This window comes from Petaurus breviceps, unplaced genomic scaffold (genome assembly GCF_028583685.1).
Source record: "Petaurus breviceps papuanus isolate PSGF00001 unplaced genomic scaffold, PetGlider_PUasm1.0 187, whole genome shotgun sequence".
Taxonomy (NCBI): domain Eukaryota; kingdom Metazoa; phylum Chordata; class Mammalia; order Diprotodontia; family Petauridae; genus Petaurus; species Petaurus breviceps.
This window is the reverse complement of record NW_027185799.1, coordinates 26,733,867-26,758,118: the sequence shown is the minus strand read 5'-3', so window position 1 is coordinate 26,758,118 and position 24,252 is coordinate 26,733,867. Positions and strand designations below refer to the sequence as shown.

The window sequence follows — 24,252 nt, the reverse complement described above, 5'->3', positions numbered from 1 at the left end:
AGGGCGCTGGGGGTGAGGAATGGGCTGGGCAAAGCTAGGAGGCCCCCCGAACCGAGGCTGAGGGGAGTCGGGGGAGATCTTGGACCCTTGAGGGTGGGGTGGGGTGGGGTGGGGAGGAGGCTCCGCGAAGCAGTGTCTGTATTAGTCATCTCCAAGTAGTGCGTGGTGTTGAGCAAGAAAATGCGTAGCATACACACACATACACACATTTTTACTCGAGTGTTGACGTTTGGGAAAGAGAGTAGCCCAACCCCACGTTGCTGATTTCCCAGGGTCTCCAGGGTGCTGGGTAGTAAACAACTGCACGTTTTTCTCGAGCCTTACATATTGCAACAAATCCCTGGGTATCTCCGCCGCCGTCTTTCAGTCTGGCCAAAACGTCTTCCAAATAGAAAAATGGTTTGTTTTGCTGAAGTGCGATAAATAGCCCATGGTAATGAAAGATGCAGTAAGTGAGATTTGGAGAGAATGTGAGTCCCCTCCCTCCCAGGGCCTTTTTCTTCCCTCGAACCTTCAAGACACCACAGATTCTCTTAGGGTCTCAGAGGTGGAGTCTCCTTAGGGAGACTTGAATATAGAGCTCAAGAGGACCCCGGGGATCGATTAATCGAATACCTTATTTTTATAGAGGAAACTGAAGCCGCGTGCAGAGAAGTGATCCATAGAGTCCCAGGTTACACAGGGAGGAAGTAGCCGAACCAGGATTAGATAGAGCTCAGCCCCCCTCCTTCCCCCACCTCCAACCCCCTTTTACCCTAAATTCAGTTTTCTAGCCATCTCCCCATACTGGGCAAGCTGTGGATTTTGCCTTAGAGTTTGTTTTCAGCCCTGATTTAATGATATACTCTGCTAGGCAGAGGCCCTCCATACCTGAGCCTTGATAAGGGTGGTTCTGGAGTAGAAGGATCACTGGATTATGAGTCAGGGTACCTAGATTTGAATTCCACCTCCTTTGTGACCTTTCCCAAGTGACTTCTATCCCTTTGTGGGTTTCCATTTCATCTTCTGTGATTGGACGGTTCTGGACCTTATTAGGGTGCTGTCCTGCTCTAAATCCCGGGATCCATTAAAGTACAGATTCTAAAAGAAAGGCCTTCTAGCAGCTCCATACAGGTAGACAGTTTAAAAATAAACCCCATTTAAAACCACATTGCATTATATGGAGCCTACTTTAAGTAGCCTACCTCCCCTGAATGAGACTAGGTCTCCTAGTGGTTCTTTTCATTGTAATCTCAGGTTTTTATAGCATCTTCAAATAGAAGCTCTCTCTCTCTCTCTGAAATGATGGATGGGATCTGTGGTTGACCCTGGCAACTTCTCAGGCTGCGGTGATGCTTGATTTGACTTTGGTCTCCTATATTATTATGTGGCTGGTGCATTTCATCTCCCATCTCAACTTATTCTCCAGACAGTCCCACTTTTGCATTCAGTTGGTTGCCATTTTCACATGATGAGGAAAGACATGACATGACAAGAGGGAAGAGAGTAGTAAGGAGACCATGAGAAGATCCTGCCCTAGTGAAGGATTTGGAGGAGAAGCATTGATATTGACCTCAAAAGACTTTAAGGTTGATACTGGAACCCAGAGAGAAATAAAGGGATTTTGCCCGAGGTGGCATGAAATGTCTAAGCTGAGATTCAAACTTAGCCTTTCTAATTCCAAACTCAGAGGAGAGAGACAGACAGACAGACACATGAGGAAGAGTGTGTGTGTGAGAGAGAAGAAAGGAGAGATGGCTGGACTTGGGATCATGAAGATCTGCATTCAGATCTCACCTCAGAAACTTACTAGAGGCATGACCCTGTTCATTCACTAAACTCCTCTAAACTTGTTTCCTCAGCTGTAAAAAGGCGAAGACAATAAAAACTTACCTTGCAGGATTATTACGAAGATCAAATAATGAGAGGAGGTGGTGTATTATTGGCTTTACAAGCCTAAAGAGCTCTATATAAATGGGAGCTGTCATCATTTTGTTGCACCATCCATGCTTAGCAGCTGGTAAGATGTGGTAAGAAGTCTCTGATAGCATATTCCCTGGAAATTGCTGTATCCTTTTAGCCTGAGGATAGGATTCCTACCAGGATTATAATACACCAAGAGAGCATTTGTCTGTCTTTGAGGATGATGGCCAATAGGCTAGGTCTTTGGTATCTCTGGCCTCTGTCACCAGCTGGCATTCAGGTCAGCTTGCAGTGGCAGAAGGGCTTGCTCATTGGGACCACCAGAGCCCTCTCTCTGCTACTTTTAAGAATATGCCTGCTGCTGCAAACAGCAGCTGTCTCATTTCCCCTCCCTTCACCTCTTCTCCAAGATTGCTCACCTTTTCATGTGCTATCAAGTAGCACACAACAGGGAGTTCATTTTGATGATCTTAAGCAAGCATGTTTGAATGCAATAATCGTCTCTTATTTGCTTTGCTCTATTTATATACTGTAATAAACACTGAAGGAAAAAAATGAGATTCATAATTCAGATCCAGGTACTTAACTTTGGAGCTCACAAGATCCTGTGTCTGTTTGCCCACATAAAGAGCTGAGATGTGTTGGCATCCAGCATCCTGCTGCTGAAGAATTTGTGGTTCCAATCCCGAAGAACCTTTGTTAGTTTAATTTAAAGTATAGATGAGGGGGAAGTGTTGTTACTGACCTCTTTCCAGCTCTTCCCCAGGAAAGTATTTAGAGTAAGTAGCATATTCTTATTATTCAGTTGTTTCAGTCATGTCTGATTTTTTTGTGATCCCATTTGCGATTTTCTTGTCAAAGATACTGCAATGGTTTTACCATTCCTTCTCTAGGTCATTTTACAGATGAGAAAACCGAGGCAAATAGGATTAAGGGACTTGCCCAGGGTCACACAGCTAGTAAGTGTCTGAGGTCACACTCAAGTCTTCCTGACTCTAGGTCCAGTGTTCTAAGCTGCCCTTAGAGTAGCATATTAGCATTTCATTCCTGTTCAGAAATCTTCATTGACTTCTTATTTACCAAAGTTCCCATCTCCCTTTTGCCTGGCCACAATATCATACTGTGACTTTTTCCAGCTCTGTCATGTTGAGTACATTTTAAGTAATCACTCAACTTCTTTCCACAGATGTCGCTATCCCCTTCCCACCTCTTCTCCCTAACTGTTGAATTCTGTCCATCTTTTGAGACTCCATTTAAATGCTATGAAAACCTCCCCTGATCCCTCTGTCAGTAATGATTCTGGCCTTTGGACTCATAATTATCTTTGAGCCTTGGTGCTCCCTTCTAAACTGTGAACTCCATGAGGAAAGCAACTTGGTTCGATTTAAACTATATTTTCTCCAGTGCCTACCACAGGGGATCTAGACACAGTCAGCTCTTAAATATTGGTTCAGTTCTTCAGAGGGAATCAGTAGACTGCTATAGCTGGAAGAGACCCTTTGGAGGTCCTCTAGTCCAGCCTCCCACCCAGTGGAAGAGTTCTTTTTTAGTATTCCTGATGGCCAGCTAGGCTCTCCTTGAGTATCCCCCATGATGGAGGGTCTGCTGTCTCATGAGGCAGTTCATTCCATTGCTTAGCAGTTCTGGTTATCAGATTGCTTGTTCCTTGTTCCTTTAGAATCATAAAATCAGATATTTGGAGCTAGAAGGGATTTTGGAAATCCTCTAGGCTGATAGCCTTATTTTTTTTTTTTTAAAGCAATCGGGGTTAAGTAACTTGCTCAAGGTTACACGGCCAGTTATTTCTGCGTGTGACACTGGAGCCAGTGCTCTTACTCGCTGAGCCACCTGGCCGCCCCTAAGCAATTGGGGTTAAGTAACTTGCTCAAGGTTACACGGCCAGGTGTTTCTGGGTGTGGTGCTGAGTGTCTGAGCCCGGGATTCAATCTCCAGGTCTTCTCAACACTGGAGCTGGTGCTCTTACTCGCTGTGCTACCTGGCTGCCCCTGATAAGCCTTATTTTTACTTTTATTTTATTTTTTCAGTTAACAAGCTTTTTTTTTTTTCCTCTCCTTCCCACCTTCTCCCCCAACTCCCACTGGGAAAAAAAAGAAAGAAAAACAAAAACTCTTATAACAAATTTGCATAGTCAAGGAAGACAAATCTCTGTGTTGGCCATGTCCACAAATGTTTTACAAATGAGGAAACTGAGGAAAACAGGGTTAAGTTACTTACCTAGGGTCACACAGCTAGTAAGTTGTCTGAGGCCAGATTTGAACTCAGAAAGATGAGTCTTCCAGACTCAAGCCCTGGCACTCTATCCACTGTGCCACTAGCTGCCTCTCATCAGTCCCTCCCCCTCTTCTTTTCCACAGTGGCTGTGGTCTCAGACCAGCTGGGTTCAGATCCCACCCTCACCCCACCCCTTTCTCTCCAAACTAGAATGAAATGTTTTTAAACATTTTCTTTAAGTGGACTTAAATTCATTTACTTTCTCTACCCTGGTCCAAAGAGAAGAATCTGGGTATTGATTTAAAGTCTGAAAATTTTACCGAAAAGAAAAGAATTGGGGCTATTTATCCTGAACAATAGAAGGCCTGGGAGGGGTTGTTAGATAGCTATCTTCCAATATTTGAAGGAATGTTCCTGGGAAGAGGGCTTAGATTGTTTTTCTTTGTCCCCAGAGGGCAGACACTGGAGGACTGGAATAGATGTTGCTTGAAGGCAGATCTTGCCACCCTGTAGAACTGTCCAAAGGAAGAATGTGCGAGCGGCCTCTAGAAGGGTAGTGAGTTGCCGGTTCCTGGAGTGCTTCCATTCCTGGAGCTGCTCAGGTATGGCTTTGGCATGCACTGGAGGGATTCTGCAGTCTCTTCCAGGGTGGAGCTTTTTAATTGGGTCCACCTGTGACTCCTTTTGTGCTCCTTAACCACCCACTTCAGTGTGCCTTAGTCATCTTGGTCTTGGCAGCAGCTTCATGGAGTATCATGATGTCCAAGGTTCCTTCTGGCTCTAACAGCCTCATGACTCATTATCTAGTTCCTCAAAATCCTCTCTGATGTTTTGTGCAACTAATGAGATTTTAACTAGCAGGTAGAGTTTGGACTTGGAAGGAAGGGTTTTCTTGTGTTAGTGGGGATTTTTGGAATCAGAATAACAATCCATGATGGCTTACGTTTACACCTTACTTTCAGGTTGGTAGAATGCACTGCCTCACAACCCTATGAGTTACCGGCTATGAATATTATTTTCCCCATTTTACAGATGAGGAAACTGAGCCTGAGAAAAGCAAGCAGCTTGCTTAGGGTCACATGGCTAGCAAGTGTGGGAGCTGGGATATGATGGAGAACCACACAGTCCTTCTAGCTTGATAATCAACGTCTCGTTTTGGGGGAATGAGAGAGGGAATACTGTCCTTTTCTGTCACAAAATGAGACTAGTTCTTGTGTTCCTTACCTGCCTAGATTACTTTGTAAACCTTAGCACTTCAGAAGCAATAGCTACTGCTTCATGACTTCATGGGAAAATAGGAAAAGAGCGCTAAAGTTGGTGACACCTGGCTTACAGGGCCAGCTCTGACACTTACTAGGGCCTCCTTTGGTGACTGGCAGATAGTATGAACCTAATAAGTGCTTATTGAGACTGATATCAATTGTAGTTACTTCTCCTCAGTGTCCTCCTTGTCAGAAAAGAAACTTGGACCAGAGGATCTCTGAGGACCCTTCCAATTTTTTTGTATGGGGAGGCGGGGGGGAGTGAGAGGACAGTGTTCTTTCCAGGCCGCCATGTTGCCTCAATATAAATTAGGTATGTGGTCACTTTCCAGACCCCTCTCTTATTCATCTAATGAGATGTGTGTTTGTGTATGTATATATATATATATATGGTTTTTGTTGTTTTTTTTTTTTTAACCAGGGCACCCCTGTCTTATGTCTGAACATTCTGGGGTGTTGTCAGAGGATTGGACTGAGGGGAAATCAGACACAACTGTAATTATGGGCATCCATTCCCTTCTGTCTGTAGATGATGCCACCCCCTGTGGCAGCTCTGCATTGCTTACTATTGGCCGTGAAAGCCAACAGCTTTCTACCAAATGATGATTATTGGCCGCCCGCACTATTTTTGTCTTCTTAAAGACAAATGCCAAGAATCCTAATTGGCCTGTTTTCATTCTGCTGTTGCTTGGAAGCCGTAAAATACTGTTCCAGAAAGAACCATCTACTCTTCTCTTTCAAGAGAGAAAAATTCACAACAATGGCAACATTAAGACTTTCAGCTCTTTCTCCTGCCCTCCCATTTTTTTGGTCAGGAATACTAGGAAAAATCTTTTTTTCCTAAACAGGAAATGGGGTGAGGAACATATAGGAAGCAGATGGATTGGGCTAGATCCAAGGGCAAAGCAGAGAGCCGAATTCAAGTATCTACAGGTTTTATTTTCTTAGTAAAACTGGGATTTAAAATGACCCTCTAAGGAGATATTTAAAGAATGTTCCATATAGAGATTCCACTGGGAGAGATAATGAAGGCTCCATGTTAGTTAACTCATAATCTGTTGGTTGCCTTATTTCTATAGAGGCATCTAGGTGGGTGCTGTGGATAGAATGCTGGTCTTGTAGTTCAGAGGACCTGAGTTCAGATCCAGCTTCAGACACTAACAGTATGACCATGGGCAAGTCATTTGACATCTGTCTGTCTCAGTTTCTTCAGCTATAAAATGGGGATTAATAACATCTCTCTCCCAGGGTTGTCTTGAGGATCAAAGCAGATAATATTTGTAAAGCACTTAACACAGTACCTGGCATAAAAGTAGGCACTTCATAAATGCTTTTTTCCTTTCTTCCATAGGTATCTTAAAGTTTCAAGTATTTATTATTTACTTACTGTGTGCAAAGAACTGTAGTTGGCCACTAAGGCTGCAAAGATGAAAAATAACAGTCTTGGCCTTTAAAAAATTTATGGTACAATGGGGGGGGATTACAACATGTACCTCAAAAAATATAAAGTGATAAGTATAAAGTAGAGACTGTAGGAAAAGGTGAGTCTTTTGAAAGAGGCTTTGGAGTCTGGGAAGGTTTCATAGATAAAGTGATCCTTTAGCTAAGTCTTTTTTGTTCTGTTTTTTTTTGGGGGGGTGAGGCAATTGGGTTAAGTGACTTGCCTAGGGTCACACAGCTAGTAAGTGTCTGAGGCCAGATTTGAACTCAGGTGTTCCTTATTCCAGGGCCAATACTCTAACCACTGGGCCACATAGCTCTCCCCCTTTAGCTAAGTCCTAAAGGAAGAGACAGATGTCAGCAAGTAGTGATGAGGAAGGAATGCATTGCGAGCATGGGGAAAAAAATCCATCCAAATGAATAGTGGCACAGGACAGGATCAGGGGACAAACAGCCAATGGAGAGCAAATGCACAGGGGGGAATAATGGGAAATTAACCCACAGAGGCTGGTCGGAACCAGATGCAGAAGGTCTAAAATGCCAAGATATTTTTATACTCTAGGCAGTAAAGAACCATTGAATGTGATGGGGGCAAAGGCATGACAGGGCCGTTGCCATGAATTAGGAAGATTGGAAAGGGATGGATTGGAAGCGGGAAGATTAAGTAGGAGACTGTTGTAGTCAGCCAGGGGAGAGGTCATGAGGGTCTGAAGGGAGGTGTGGTCAGTGGGAATGGAGTGCCAAGTTCTGTGCCATCGTCCTGAGTAGAGCCTGTCCACAGGGGACTTGGGGCCCTTCAAGGCAACCAGGAGGCTGTTGATTTAAGAAGTTGTGATGGTCCTGAGCCAGCCACAGCCAGTCCTGCCACCCCATTGAAGGACGATCACCATTTTGGGGATAGGAGTAGAAGAGGAAGAAAATGTGCAACGGGGGGCCTTTTCCTAGAACAGTTCGGGCCTGGGGCAGGTCACATTGTATAAGTACACCCCACCCTCACCCCTATTCTTTCCCCTCCCAGCCAGTGTTTTCCTTCGGGTAAAAGCAGGTTAAACTACACTTTTGGAGCTACTTGGAAGGGTTACAGAAGGGCACTGCCTAGCCTGTAGAGCATGCATGTGGGTAGCTCAGGACATTGACCCAGTGGCAAGGGAGGTTTGATACTGATAATATGTGTATGAATGAGCCTCGGGTCCTTTTATTTTTAGCATGAGGTAGAAGAGATTTTGTGATTCTATAAAAAATATTCTGTTGAATTCCTGATTTAGATCCATAGGTGTGAGGTAGCCCTTTCCTCCGCCCTCCCCACTGGTGAAGATCACAACTTGTCTCTCCTGTGTCTTCTCATCCTAACCTCACTCTTGCTCTGTCTCCCATCAGTCCTTTGGATCCATCCTGAGTGCTGGGGGCCTTCCCACAGATCCCTTGACATTGACAGGCAGCAGTGAGGCATGTGGTGGTTTTGTGGGCTAACCCATTGCTTTGTTATATGCTGAGCCTACTTCTTTGTTCTGATTGTTCTGATCGTCTGGCCGTCTGATGATACCCTTTCCATTGCTTCTGCCCATTTTTTCATTGGTAGAAATGTCTCTGCATTTGTCTTTTGGGTAATAACTTTAACCTCTTCAACTTTATTCTTAAAGCTGGTCAGTCAGCATCACTGAAAGAATATTTTTTAAAATGATGAGATATTTAGGGTCACTAAAAGCAGAGCGTTATTCTCCAGACGCAGTCCAGATTCTTCTCTTTTATTACTGGGCCTGACTTATTATTTGTGTGCACAGTCTGGCCAGGATAGGGGTTCTAAACCTGGGACACACAGACTTCCCAGGGGTCACTGTATAGATTTCAGGGAAATCTGTGAACTAGAATGGGGGAAAAAGTCTTTATTTTAATTAAACTTGGTTTCCTTTGTTATCCTTTGTATTCTGTGCAATCAAAAACATTCTGAGAACAGGTTCATAGACTTTACCACATTGCCAAAGTGGTGGAAGGGAGTAGTAGTCTATAAACACAGAAAAGATCTCTTGATCTAAGGGAGTGTGTGTGTGTGTGTGTGTGTGTGTGTGTGTGTGTGTGTGTGTGTGCATGAATGTGGTTTATCCTTCCAGTTGCATATCATTCTCTGTCCGATAGGTACCTTTCATTCAATAGTTAACCTTTTAGTATTGGAATCTGTTATTTACAGACCCTCAGGTCACTTTCCTTCCTTCCTCAATGAGTTTTATACCTGGCTTACAGTTTTCATCTCCTCCTCAACTCTTGCCTTCATACTACATAGTCAGGGCTTCTTAAACTTTTTCCACTAGAGACCCCTTCAGCACTTCTTAAACTTCAAGATCCTGTCAGGGTTTAAGAAGCTCTGTGAGGACTTAACAATAAATAGTGACAATCTCTAAAACACCCTAACCACTCAGTTCCCCTCAACCTCTCTCACTTCCCATGAGATACTCCTCCATCCCATCTCAGCCTCACACAAAAATGGTCATACCCTTGATCTATCCCCTAAAAATGTTCCACCTCTGTGTTCAGGAATTCTGAAATCCTGTTCTCTAACCATAATTTATTGGCTTTTCATCTCTCCCTCTGCCTTCCCTTACAGAAACCTACTCTTCACCGATACCATGACCTCTAATCCCATGACCTTTTTTAGTTCTCTCCCCTGCACAAGTCACTCTCCTCATCTTGACTCCTTGGTGAACCGGTTCAAGTCTATACTGTCTTTCTCTCCTGAATACCTAGTCCCTTTATCATACTGCCAGTTATGCCTAGGCAGGCCTCAGCTTTTCCCACCATTCACCACCTTTGCTCCCACACAAATGCTGCTGATGGAGAGAATCATGCAACAATTCTTTTTTTTTTAAGCAATTGGGGTTAAGTAACTTGCTCAAGGTTACAAGGCCAGGTTTTTCTGGGTGGGTGCTAAGTGTCTGAGCCCAGATTCAATCCCAGGTCATCCCGACTATGGGGCCGGTGCTCTTACTCGCTGTGCTACCTGGCTGCCCCATGCAGCAATTCTGATTGGGCTCACTACAGAGTTACCTTATATACCGTCCACTGGCACCTCACTGCTGCTAGGCTATCTTACTCTCCAAAGAGTTATTCCACTCTCCATGGTGACTTTCTCAAATTTCCCATGACTCCCACTCCCCCCACTCTTAGCTGAGAACCTTGCCTCATATTTTACAGAAAAAATTGAGACCATTCACTGTGAGCTCCCTCTTGTTCTATGAATCAGGCACCTTCTGCCTGAGTCTCCTCTTTCATCCCGCTCTCACATGATGGAGTGGCCAACCACTCTGCTTGTCAAAATGATCCCATTCCATCCTGTCTCCTCCAACAGATTGCCTCCTCTGTCACCCTCATTCGTTCACTTTCACTCTCTCCCTGTCTCCTGGCTCATTTCCTACCACCTACAAACATGCCCATGTCTTCCTTATCTCGAAAAAAACCCTCACTTAATCCTTCCATCCCTGCTATTGTCCTATTTATCTTCTGCCTTTTGTAGCCACAGTCCTTGAAAAAGCTGTCTATAATATGTGCCTCCATTTTCTCTCCTCAATCCCTTATATAATCTAGCTTCTGAATTTATCATTCTACCAGAGGTCTCCTCCAGAGACCTTTTAGTTGCCAAATCCAGTGGCCTTTTCTAATTTCTCATTCTGCTTGACCCTCTCTGTAGCCTTTGACACTATTGGCCATTCTCTCCTCCTTGATACTTCTTCTCTTCAGGTATTTGGGACACTGCCTTCCCGGTTCTTGTCCCACCTGTCTGACCCTTCCTTCCATCTCCTTTGTTGGCTCTTGCTTCATATTACAAACATCTGTAAACCGGAGCATGTCCTTTGTAAGGAATCCCCCCTTTTCCATTTGGACTCTGCTTCATATCATTGTCATCATCCTTGTTGAATGTTAGAGGTGTTGGAGGAAGCCCTGGCAGTGACCTAGGAAAGTTAGTGAGGAGCCCAAGGTCAAGACCTACAACTTGAACCTAGGCCTCCCAGTGTACTACTCTTTGCTCTGCCCCAAGAGATTATCTCACCTCATTAAAGTGTACCAAATGGAATAAAATTAATTCTCATCTCTAGCCCTTAGGGAATGGTGTCGGGAAAACTTCATCTCCTGGCAGTTTAATGGAAGGGCCAAAGGGATAGTTGCTGCCAGAAAAGCCCATTTAGCATCATAAATTCAGTTGTAAATAATGGCTGTCCTTGGAGGGGGGGATTCCTTGTGACTCTTGTCCCAGAGCTCCATATGTTCTTAATCTGTCCTAGGTTCCAGCAGGCTCTGCCAGCAGCCTTTGTCGGCGGTGGCCAGAATTTCCTCCAGCAGCCTGATAGATTTGTCCTGGGTTTGAGGGCTGCTTCCTGAGGGTGGAGGCCCAAGCTTCTCCCATTTGTGGCTCATACTTCTCTGTAAATACAGTTCATGTGAGGGTAAGAGCGGTGACTTCTCTAAAACTTTGTATTTCCTGGGTGTTTGGCACAGTGCTCTGCACTCAGTAGGTCTTTAATAAAAGGCGAAGGAAGAATTCTCTCCCCTACCATGAGTGGAGCTCATAGTGAAAGAGTTAGAAGGAGGGAGGAGGAAGAGAAAAAATATAGAAGACTAGTTACTTCAGGTAGAAATCAAGTCCTATGACAAAGTGTCATAGATTGAGAGCTGGAAGGAACCCCAGAGGTCATCTGATTGACCCTTCTGTTGTAGAGTTGTAGAAACTGAGACCATAGAGGAGGGTGACATGGCCAAAGACCTATAGTTACCAAAGTAACTATTAAGAATTTGAGTTTTTCAGACTCTTAGACTCCAGGGCTACTGTGTTTCCATGTTATCCCTCTGCCTCTCATCTGCCTTAAAAATAATCATCTCAACCATAGTTGTGCTGGGGGCAACTCATACCTCAGGAGAACCAGTAGTGAAATTTTCAGTGGGAGCTCTGAGATAGAGACCTTACAAATTTATTGTTTTGTCTACTGCCCAGATTTAAGAACACGATGGAGAAAATGTTGATCATGCCCATTAAGATTAAGGGCTTATTGTGCTACATTTCTTTTTTCACCTGTTGGTTGTTAAATCTTACCAGCACACCCATGCTTTTAACCCTTTACCCCCTGTCTTTGTTACACTTGTCTCTATTGGCAGTGAGGGTAATTCTTCCATTCTACATTTAAAAAGAAAATACATTTTATTTTTTGTTTTTCCATTACCCATATTTCCCATAGTATCACTCCCTTACCCTCTCTCAGGCAGCCATCACTTCTAATAAAGAATTAAAAAAAAAAGGAAGAAAAAGTTCAGCAAAAGTAGCCATCACATGAGAAAGATACTTGCAGGCCGCCATGCTGCAAAACACTGGGGAGAAGAGACTTTCATATCTCTTCTTTTTGGCCAGGTTTCGCCATTATAATTTTGCAGTATTCTGTTTTGATTGTCTTGCTGTATTTATATTATTTTTAGTCTTTGTGTATCTTGTTTCCTAGTTCTTACAAAATTTTCTATCACTTACTAAATTTTCTATACTCACCGTAAGTTTTAATTCAGAATGATAAGTATTAGGCAGTTGCTTAATAAATATTAGCTATTTTCTACCCTACCCCCAAATTTCTACTTTATTTTGCCTTTTGGGGGGGGTATGGGTTATATGAGGAAGTCATGCTAAATAACAGAAAGATTGGTTTGGTGATAAGATTGCTTTACTGGGGATTCAGTAGGCCTGGGTTCTAATCTCAGTTCTCTTATTAATGGGATATGGATAAGCAGACTTCTTAATTTTTCTGGCTTCTCCTTATCAAATGAGGCAGTTAGATGAGATAACCCTCAGGGTCCCTTCCAGGACTAAGAACTTGTCAGTCTGCCATAAAATTAGGAACAGCTCAGTGCCACGAATAACTTCATGGAAGATTGTTGTTCCTTCTCCCTTCTTGAAGAAGACCAGTGAGATCAGGAGGGTGATGGAAGTAAATTGGATTTAAGTGAGGCAGGGCTGTGCAAAGTCATCAGCCTCAGTCTCTCCTCCAGGGTCATTTGGAGGGTAGAGTGGACTCCTGCTGTAGACCAGGAAAGATGGGTTCTCTGACTCGATTTGTTAGGTGAGCCCTGACTTGGTTTCTCTTTTTTTTTTTTTTCTGGAAATTGAAGAATGAAGAGAAGCTAGGAATTTGGTTCATCTTTTTGTTTGAAAAAATTCCCCCATTTCTCCATTTGTCACATGTTCCATTGTGGTGGGCAATGAGGTGCTGCTGAAAGTAATCCATCAGGGATCTCTAGCATTATAGCTTTTGAGAGATCTCTCTATCCATGCAGATCAGTACCCCTTTGTTGTTTTAGATGGTCTTTCTAAAAAAATTCCATTGATGTCTTCTTTTTTTTTGGAGGGAGGAAGGCAAGGCAATTGGGGTTAAATGACTTGCCCAAGGTCACACAACTAGTAAGTGTGTCAAATGTCTGAGGCTGGATTTGAACTCAGGTCCTCCTGACTCCAGGTCCGATGCTCTATTCACTGTGCTACCTAGCTGCCCCTCATTGATGTCTTTTGTTTTTACATTGCCTACATTTTAAATTATGTCTCTCTACCCCACCCTTCCCCCCAAAGTTATCCCTTATAAGAAAGAATTTAAAAGGCAGGGGTATCAATAGAATTATCCAAAACATTGGGGGAAAAGTTTTGGCAGTCTACAGTGTTGCATACCCCTCATCCCTCACATTGCTAGAGAATTAGGGCAGGGGGAAGTGCCACATCTCTTTTCTTGGGCCAGTCTTGGTCATTATAACATGCAGCATTATAATATTTTGTTGTAATCTTTTCTCTTTGCACTATAGCCATAATGAGTGGTTTTCCTGGTTCTGCTTACTTCACTCTGTATCAGTTCATATGGATCTACCCTTGCTTTCATGTATATTATTCAACATTTCTTACAGCCCAGCAATAATTCCATTACATTCATTGAGTACCATGACTTGTTTAGCCATTCTCCAGTCTGTGGGCACTGTTCCTAGTTCTCCACTAAGAGGTTGGTTTTTGAGAATTCATAGAATCATATTTTTAGACCTCGAAGGGTCTTTGAAGGTTTAGAGGTCATCTAATATGACGTCTCATTTGACTGATGAGGAAATTGAGGTCTGGAGAGTGAACCAAGTAAATTGGCAGCCAAGAAAAGTCCTCTACTGTGTGGTCAATCTCATGATGAGCAGATGAGCCCTCAGTTTACCTAAACTTTCTTAGCAAAAGACCAGTCACCATGGATGTTGTACTTAAAGCCTTTCCAATTTAAGAGAAGATCTTGTCTGAGCTCATGCTCTGCTGGCATTATCTTTGAGGAAACATTGGTGCTCTCACAGTGTGAAAGGGACCTTGGAAGAGGACTTTGGGTAAGGAAATTAATAGCTTTTATGATGATTAGGTGGGAGTATGGTATGTGAATGGAATGGAATATTATGGCTGTAAGAAATGGTGGAAAGGGTTTTAGAGAAACCTGGGAAGACTCATGAATTGACACAGGGAAGTCAGCACAATCAGAACAATTTATACAACAGCAACATCGCAAAGGCCAACAACTTTGAAAGACTTAAGAACTCTGATCAAGGCAAATGAGTTCTGATGAGGAAGCTTGCTGCCCTTCTCTTGACAAAGTCAGGTCAGTTCAGCAGTCATTTAAGTGTACCAGGGCCTATGCTAAGCTCTGGGGTGGGTACAAAGAAAGGCAAAAACAGACCCTGCTCTCAAGGAGCTCACATTCAGCCTACAAACAGCTGTACATACAAGAGATTTACAGGGTAATGGAGGTAATCCCAGAGAGGAGGTACTGTGGGAAGGGGGGCAGGAAAGGGACGGGAGAGACTAGGAAAAACTTATTGCAGAATGGAGGGTTTGAACTGAGTTTCGAACAGATCCAGGGAAGCAAGGACAAAGAGGGAGAGCACTCCATGCAAAGGGAGGACGGATTAGTGAAAAGGCATGCAATTGGAAAACTGAGTGTTGTGTATAAGGAACAGCAAGTCACTGTCACTGGATCATGATGTAGGTAGAGGAGAGTAAATTATAAACACTGGAAAGTTAGAAAGGGCCCAGGTTGTGAAAGGCTTTACAAGCAGAGGAAGGGTGATGATCTCTCAGTGTGGAATGAGAGTCACTTTTTGGACTTGGCCAGTGAGGGAATTTACTTTGCTAACTATGTATATTTGTTAGGAGAAGGGAATAAGCCTTTATATAGCACCTACTGTATGCCAGCATTGTGCTGTATGTAGTTATTGCTGTCGAGTCTGACTCTTCATGACCCCATTTGGAGATTTCTTGGTGAAGATGATACTGGAGTGGTTTTGACATTTCCTTCTCCAGCTCATTTTACAGGTGAGGAAACTGAGGCAAACAGGGGTTAAGTGACTTACCTAGGGTCACACAGTAAGTGTCTCAGGCCAAATTTGAACTCACAAAGATGAGTGTTCCTGACTCAAGGCCCTGTTCTCTATCTACTACACCACTTATATCTCATTCAGTCTTCCCAACAACCCTGCTATGTAGATACTGGTATTATCTGAATTTTTCAGTTGAGGAAACCAAGGTAAAACAGGGTTAAGTGACTTGTTCAGGGTCCCACAGCAGTAAGTATTTGAGGGCTAGATTTGAGTTCAGGTCTTCCTGATTCCAGTCCCTATAGCATTCTAACCATTGTAGGTGGAAGAGAAGATGGTTGTCCATTATTTTAAAAATTTAAAAACTTAATGCCCTGTTATAATTCCCTGCCTGCTGATGTTTGCTACCTTCATGAATTTGAACAAACTGCTTCATTTTCCTGAACTTTAGTTTCTTTAATAAATAAGGATTAGATAGTCCCTGGGATCCCTTCCAGCCCTAGGTCTATGGATGATTCTGTGACCTCAGTTGGGGGGGGAGGGGGACCAACCTAGTTAGAGGGCTGGTCATTTAGGTGAGTCAGTGGGGAAGAAATCTTAGAGTCTCAGGGTTTTGAAGTAACCTAATTGCTTACTAATGTTTCTAATGAGATCGTGCATTTATATCCTAGCCATTGTTTTCAAGCTTCTAAGTGCTTTTAGGCACCTAAATTGTTCTGCGTGGCTCCCCTTTGAGGAAGGCGGAGGTTTAGTGAAAATAAGCAGCAAGAAATTCTGTTTCCCAAAACACCAATCCTCCTAGGAGATTGTAGGTTGTAGAGGTCATCTGGTCCAGTGCTTTCCATTGTAGAGATGAGTGACTTACCCATAGTCACATAGTTATTATTAATTAATTAATTTGATGTTGGGAAAGGGAATAAGCTCTTACAGAGCTCCTACTATGCCCCAGGCACTGTGCAAAGTGCTTTACAAATACTATCTCATTTCATCCTCTCCACCACCCTGCAAGGTAGGTGCCATTATTATCTTACCTATGAGGAAACTAAGGCAAACATAGGTCAAGTGATTTGTCCAAGGGCCAGATTTGAATTCACAGCTCTCTGTGAATTCAGGTCCTGCATTCTATCCACCATTACCTTTGTCTTTCTAATCTCTGAAGCTAGCATGGTGCTTGGTAGATAGGTTTTTTTTAATAAATGTTCAAGGAATAAATTTAATATTAACGTTCGTCGAATAAATGAATATTTCTTTTTTTGTCTTCCCACAGATTTTGAAGCGAGTTTTGTACGTCTTTTAGATAAAATAACCAATGGTTCTCGAATTGAAATAAATCAAACGGGTAAGTTGGCTCTCCCCTCTTCTTTGCTATCATCCTTCCATATGGATCTCTCTCCCACAAGTAATCTGCTGTAGTGGAAGGGAGACATACTGTCTTATCTGAGACCAATTGCCCAAATATTTTCCGAAAGGCTCCACTGAGACTAAGTGGCCTAAACCTTTCTGGAAGAAGGTAAGAATAAGTCCCTCCTGTGTGCACATAGACCCACAAATAAGGGAAACTGAATATTCTAGCTCTTTAGCTGCTGTTAAGAAAGTAAACTCCTATTTTCAAGGAGGCTCTGACCTGGCTGGAGACTGTCAGTTTACATGGACTCAGGATCTTCATTCTGCCCTGCCTTGTTTTAACAGGCTTCTAGCCAGCATAAGTAGCTTCCATGCCCTCTGTGGATTCCATTGGTGATTCAGTGTAGTTACAAAGCTTCATTTATTTATCTTTTCTTCTCCTGTCTTTTGCTTCAAGTAAAGAGGTACTCCTTTGGTTGTGAATAGGTCATTAATTTCTTTTGTGAGCATCCTTCTTTCAAGAATGGAAGTATTAATTCATATGATCTGGTCGAACTACATACCTTTGTATAACTTACCAGTCCCATTAAGCAAATATTTGAACCATCTACTGTGGTAGTCGCTAAGGATCCAGGAGGAAAAGAAAAGGAAACAGTTCCTGTCCTCAGGAAGCTTACAGTTTACTGGGGGCTATCAGCGTGTACACAAATAAATAAATTGAGAGTATATACAGAGTAATAGAACACAATTTCCAGAATGAAAACATGCTAATAGCAACAGCTTAGAGGATTTGGAAAGATCTCCTACAAGAGTTGGCATCGGCCTGAGAAATGTATATGTATGAATGAGTGAACGTGAAAGAGTTGAATGAATGAATGCAGAAAGCATTTATTAAACACTGTGTAGTACAAAGTACGTGCTAAATAAGCGAGTTGAAAGGACAGATAGAAAAGCAACACAGCCTCTGCTTCCACAGAGCTCCGCTTCTGACGAAGGAAGCAGCGCATTTGCAGGTTTCAGCTTTGAGACAGATAGGAAGGTGCCATGGTCCATGGGGTGCAGCAGCAAAGCAGATGGTTATTGCACTTCTTCATTATACACATTATACACAGATAAAATCACATCGTTTTCTGATGCTAAAGCATTTGACAATGCCAAGGACTTTGGGGGCAAAAGAGTGTGTGTGTATGTGTGTATGTGTGTGTACATGTACATGTATGTTGTGTGTATGCATATACACACATATGATCTCTCTGTCTCTAGCTCTTAGCATTCAGTAAATGCTAGTATCCTCTCCTCCCCCCTTTCAGTATTTGAAGGGTACGTGATTTTATTAGTGTGGGTACTCCAGCACCTCATCTGGTACACCACTCTTCCTTTCAAAACAAATCCTGATGTACTTTAGTCTTTGTGAGTTGCTATGGCAAAAATAAAACAAAACAAAAAACTTCACCCCTCTGTAATCTGGTTATGAACTTCTATGACTAAGTGGATGGTCCTCAAGAGTTTCTGTGGCCAAAAAACCTTGTCTCTCTGGGGCCACCCTTTTGAGGAGCCCTTCTGAATTTAACCAGACTGGTCCTTGGATGACTATACAGAATCCATCGCTAGGCTCATACTTAAAGACTTTGTTGATGTTAGTGGTGGCCGACTCTGTGACTCTGTTTGGGGTTTTCTTGGCAAAGATAGTGGAGTGATTTGCCATTTCCTTCTCCAACTCATTTTATAGATGAGGAGACTGAAGCAAACAGGGTTAAGTGACTTGCCCAGGGTCACACAGTTAGTAAGTGTCTGAAGCCAGATTTAGACTAAGGAAAAGGAGTCTTCCTGACTCCAGACCTGGCATCCTATCCACTTCACCACCTACCTGCCCTTCTTTAAGTATTAGGAGATTTCTTTCTTTTTTTGTTGGGGTTTTTTTTTTTTTTTTTGGCTTTTTGGAGGGCAGTTGGGGTTAAGCGACTTCCCCAAGGTCACATGGCTAGTTTTTGTGTGTTTGTGTTAAGGCCAGATTTGAACTCAGGTCCTCCTGACTCCAGGGCCAGTGCTCTATTCACTGCACCACCTAGCCGCCCCTGGAGATTTATTTCTTACATTGAACTGAATTCTGTGTCTGAAATTTCTACTTGTTGCTCCTAGTTCACCCATGAGGCCAGGAAGAATGAGATCTCTACAAATACTTTGACAGATTTAATTAACAACTTTCTCTTCACTCCCTTCCCTAGTCTTCTTCCTATGCTTTGTATCTAGTGCTTTAAGGTTTGCAAAGTAAATTATACACTTTGTGCACTTGTGCAAGACAGACAGACACACACACACACACACATACACTCCTTATAACCACCCTGTGAGATGGGTATCATTATTATCCTGTTTTTACAGAGGAGGAAACTGAGGCTGAGAACTGCCTTAGCCAGGGTCACACAGCTAAGCTAGTAAATGTTTGAGGTAATACTCAAACTTAAGTCTTTCTGACTCCAAATCTAATACTCTGTCTGTTAGACCACCTAGCTGCCCAGATTAAGTAAAATTAGTTTAATTCTCTCGCTGATCATCATACTTTTTTACCCTCCTGGATACGATGCTGTTTTTTGGAATCTTTCCTAAAATGTCTCTGTATATCTATTGTTAATCAAATGACAACTTATGCTTCTCACCAAAATGAATACTTTTGTTCTGTGAGAAGGGAGGAGTTGCTTTTTCTTTTTCTTCCCCCCCCCACTTAATAGTATTTTATTTTTTTCCGATTACATGTAAAGATACTTTCTAACATTAATTTTTCTAAGATTTTGAGTTCCAAGTTTTTCTCCCTCCTTTCCCCTAGATGGCAAACAATCTGATATAAGTTGTGCATGTACAGTCATGTTAAACATATTTCCACATTTTCCCATATTGTGAAAGAAGAATCATAACAAAAGGGAAGAACCGTAAGAATGAAAAAACAAAAGTGAAAGTCGTATGCTTCGATCTGCACTCAGACGTCATGGTTCTTTCTCTGGATGTGGGTAGCATTTTTTATTACAAGTCTTTTGGAATTGGCTTGGATCATTGTATTGCTGAGACGAGCTAATAAGTCTATCATAGTTGCTCATCACACAGTGTTGCAGTTAATATGTGCAATCTTCTGGTTCTGCTCACTTCATGCAGCATCAGTTCATGTAAGTCTTTCCAGGTTTTTCTGAAATCTCCCTGCTCCTCATTTCTTACAGCACAATAGTATTCCATTACATTCATATACATTCATTGTTCAGCCATTCCCCAACTGATGGGCATCCCCTCAGTTTCCACTTCTTTACCACCACAAGAAGAGCTGCTATAAATATTTTTGTACCTGTGGGTCCTTTTCCCCTTTTTTAATGATCTCTCTGGGATACAGACTTAATACTGGTATTTCTGGATCACAGGGTATGCACTGTTTATTCTTTTTTCGAATGCTTAAATATTGCCTAATTTTATTTGAAAAATAAATATTTTATTAGAGAAATAAATAAAATTGATTCTTACCTAAAATTTTGAATTATAAGCATTTTTGAAGTCCTTTCCTTTTACATATTTGTTTATTTTTGATTCCTTTTTTTCCCTCAGTTTTCAACAGAGCAAAACTGAACTTGGCTTCTCTGAAAAAATAGGTAGCTCGTGGTATCAGGATCTCATTTTGTAGTGGGAAGAGGCCATCTGGTGACGGTTTTGGATATTGCTCCTAAAAGTGTCGTGTTGCTATGGCACTGGTGGATCCATTCCCCCCCCCCCCAGGGGCTACAGTGAAATTAAGCTGAGGGTCAGGTCAGACGGACCCTGGGAGTCTCAGAGGTCCCATGCCTTTGTTGAAACAATTTGTAGTAGACCCAACACATCATGGGATTTTTCTTACAGTATTTAACACTGTTGACCATACCTTCTTTCTTGAAATTTGAAGTACTGTCATATAAAACAGGGCTTCTTAAACTTTTTCCACTCAGGATCCCTTTAGTGCATCTTAAATTGTGGATTGTGACCCCAGATGGGGTTAAATTTTTTCATCTTTACTCCAGAGAGTGGAACTAGGAACAATGGGTACAAGTTAAAGAGAGAGGCTGATTTAGTAAGGAAAAACTTCCTAAAAATTAGAGTGATGCCAATATCAATTGAATTACCCTAGGAGGTAATGGGTTCCCCATTAGTGGAAATCTTGAAGCAGAGGCTGGCCACTTATGCAGAATGCTGTGAAGTTAATATAAGCTTCTTGAGGCCACAGTCTGTTGACTTTTGTGGCTTTTCTTTCTCCAGACTTAGCATAGTGCCCAATCAATGTTTGGTCGGTGGAACAGGTACCAGTTGGACTAGGTGGCCTGTGAGGTACCTTACCACTCAGTTTCTGCAAAAATTGTTTCCAGTTGCTTTTCTGATATTTCTACCTTTTTGATAGTTTCTCCCTTAGCTTACTTCTTTCTCTATACTGGTATTTCCCAAGGCTTGGTTCTTAGCCTTCATATCTCCTTTTTACACTGAAGCTCCATCCCTGACTTCTCACTCAACTCAATTCAATAGACATTTATTTAAAGTCTACTATATTCAAGAAGTGCTGGGAATTCGAAGGCAACTAGAACAAAAATACAATCTTGGTCCTCCAGGAACTTCTGTTGTATTGAGACTCCTAAAGTCTCTGCCTCTAGTGGTATGTCTTTAATCTTGACATTTCGCCTCGAATGTCCCATCAGCACTTCAATTTCGGCATTTCTAACACAGAACTTAATTCCCCCCCTCTTCCTCTAATTTTTCTATTTTTGTTAGTGGTGTCACCATTCTCTCAATCTCCTAGAATCAGTCTCTTCCCTCCTCTCCCAACTTCTGCCTTCTAATTGATACCTGATCTATAATCAAATCCTAGAGTTATATCCTTTGGAATATCTCAACTCAGTCCCTTCCTTCCATGCCTACTGCATTGATGAATAGAACCCCGGTCCCTCATCCTTGGATGTTTGTAGTAGTCTCCAGTGGCAAATGGTTCATTCCATGTGGTTTTTTAATCATGTTTTAATCATGGCTCAAGATCATAGCACATTCCCCCTTGCTTTGGGAATTATATCTAGATTTCTTAGCCTGAATTTTGAGGCTCTCAATCTGGTTTCTATCCATCTTTCTAGTTGCATTTTCTGTTACTGCCCTATACAAACAACTTCAGTTACATTGATCCATTCCTTGACCTCTGAACCAGACTTGCACATTTTAGTCTCCTTTCCTGGAATGTCCCCTTCTACTCAAGGTTGATGGAATCAAGGGAGCCAGATGGAGCATGGAAGTCATTCGTTTTTACAGATGAAGACTATATGACTGCTGAAGGTCCCTTCTGGCTTTGAGGGTCAGTAGAGAGAAATTGCCCATCTTTCAAGACCTAGTCCAAATGCTACCTTTTCTATGACATGTGCCTTCAGGCCATTTGTAAGTGATCGTGCCTTCGTATGAACTCCTTTCCCCCCCACCCCCGCTCCTTTTTTGTTATTATGATTTATCCTGTATTTAACAATTCAGAATAAAATTTGAATTTAGTAATTCAAGTAATAAATAAAAACCAGATAATATGAGCATTTCCATATACAAATTAAAGCATGAAAGAATACGTGAAATAGCAAATCTCTGTTACATCCAGGGATAGCTAGGTGGTGTAGTGAATAGAGTGCCTGACCTGAAGTCAGGAAGACTCATCTTCCTGAGTTCAAATCTGGCCACAGACACTTACTAGTTGTGTGGCCCTGGGCAAGTCACTTCACCTTGTTTGCCTCAGTTTCCTCATCTGTAAAATGAGCTGGAGAAGGAAATGGCAAACCACTCTAGTAGCTTTGCAAAGAAAACCCCAAATGGGGTCATGAGGAATTGGACACGACTGAACGACAGATTATATACCACTTGCATTTCCCCTTCAGTATATAATAAATTCAACATATTACTCAGGGCTGCCTTGCTTCCTTTTGTGCATTTAAAAAACAATACTTCGGTGACCAACTTTTCTTTCTTATGTTTTTCTTTTGGGCAGTCCATTTATCAACCCCCTTTTCCTTCCCAAATCTCCCCCTTACCTCCTCTGGGGGAAAACACCCAACAAAACCCTTGTAACAGATTTCATAGTTACCTTAAAAACTCCTAATGCATTTATTACTCTTCAGATTATCACTAGCTCTGGGGAAAGCAGCAGTCAAACAGTCTGAGAGTGTGTGTGCCAAGTGGGGAAGAGGCTAGCTCTCCTGGTGTCTGCCTTGTACCCAGGGATGCAGGTGGTTTGAAGAGAAGTCAATGTTGGTACTGTGTATTAAATTTCAGAGAGGGTTGAGTGTAATCCTTGGAGCGTGATAGTAGTGAGGCATTTTTTTGGAACGAGATGTAGACTGGAAGGAGCCCTGGGCTTGAAGTCAGAGTTCTGATGCTAGCTGTGTGCTCCTAGCCTCAGTTTCCTCATCTGTAAAATGGAGTTTACAAAGTACTAATCTTGCCAGACCTCTGTGAGGTAGGGAATGTTCAAGTATTATTCTCATTTTCCAGACTTGGCCAGAGTTATAAAGTTAATAATATATGAAAAGGGAAGACCCAAACTTGGTCTTCCAACTCTTAAGTGAAATGCTTTTCCTAAATGAGCCCCTGACACTTCTATAATGAGAAGTCACTTTGCCTCTCTGAGACTCAGTGTCCTCTTCTGTAAAGTGGGTTTAATAATGCTTGTGCTATTTCCCAGGCTTTTTGACTTTTTAAATCTGGCTTTACAGCTGAGGAAAGTGAGGCTTTCTAATTCCTAAATTCCTGTCTAGATGTGAATGGCTATTGTTGAATGAATTACTTAATTAAAAAGCATTTATTAAACTCTTACTGTATGTAAAGTACTTAAGCTACAAGTAGAAAGACAAGAGAGTCCCTACAGGTTAGGAACTTGCATTGTAATAGGGGGAGACAACAAATATTGTTAGTCACGATTGTAGATTGAGAGCCAGCAGAGCCTTTAGAGGTCATGTAGCCCAGTCTCCTTACTTTTCAGATGAGGAACCCAAGGCCCAGAGAAGGTTAGCCACATGCCCAGGGCCACACAGGGACTAAGTAGCGAAACCGGTATTTGAACCCCACTCCTTTGACTCCAAAGCATTCTCTCACCATGTCACCATTTTCTTATAATCAGGCTTCTTATTTACTGCCTTTTGTTGTCCTAGTGAGGAAAGCACTCGTTAGACTGATAGACATGTTATGAGTGTGAGTTATTACTTGTAACTTTCCTCAGTGGCTTGAGACTGATGTTTGCAGTGACTCACCATTTCTCTCTCTCCTCTCTGGTTTAAGGAACTACCTTATATTATCAGCCCGGGCTCCTGTATGGCGGGTCAGTGGAGCATGACTGCAGCGCCCATAGGAGTATTGGGTATTACCTGGAGAGTCTTCTTTGCCTGGCCCCTTTTATGAAGCACCCATTAAGAGTAATTCTCCGAGGCATAACCAATGACCAGGTCGACCCTTCAGTGAGTATTGAGAGCTTAATCATATGCAGTTATTTTCTCTTTCAGTCAGTCAACTAAGCAATAAACATTTATTAATTGCCAACTGCATGCCCGGCATTGTGCTAAGTGCTGGGGATACAAAAAGAGGCAAAAGACAGTCCCTGCCTTCAAAGGGTTTACAATCTAAAGAGGGAGAAAGGAAAAAAAAATATGTGTGTGTATGTATATTTATATTGTGTGTGTATACATATATACATAAATATGTATAAAACAAG

The 24,252-nt window shown here is 42.3% G+C and overlaps 1 protein-coding gene across 1 annotated transcript in view; it reads left to right on the top strand.

The window, feature by feature from the left end:
* The window catches only part of RCL1 (RNA terminal phosphate cyclase like 1), a 57,990-nt gene that overhangs the window by 1,207 nt on the left and 32,531 nt on the right, over positions 1–24,252 (top strand). The window contains exons 2-3 of the mRNA XM_069090785.1: positions 16,450–16,521; positions 23,823–23,998. Of these exons, the coding sequence (XP_068946886.1) occupies positions 16,450–16,521; positions 23,823–23,998 (248 nt within the window). The remainder of the gene's footprint in view (positions 1–16,449; positions 16,522–23,822; positions 23,999–24,252) is intronic.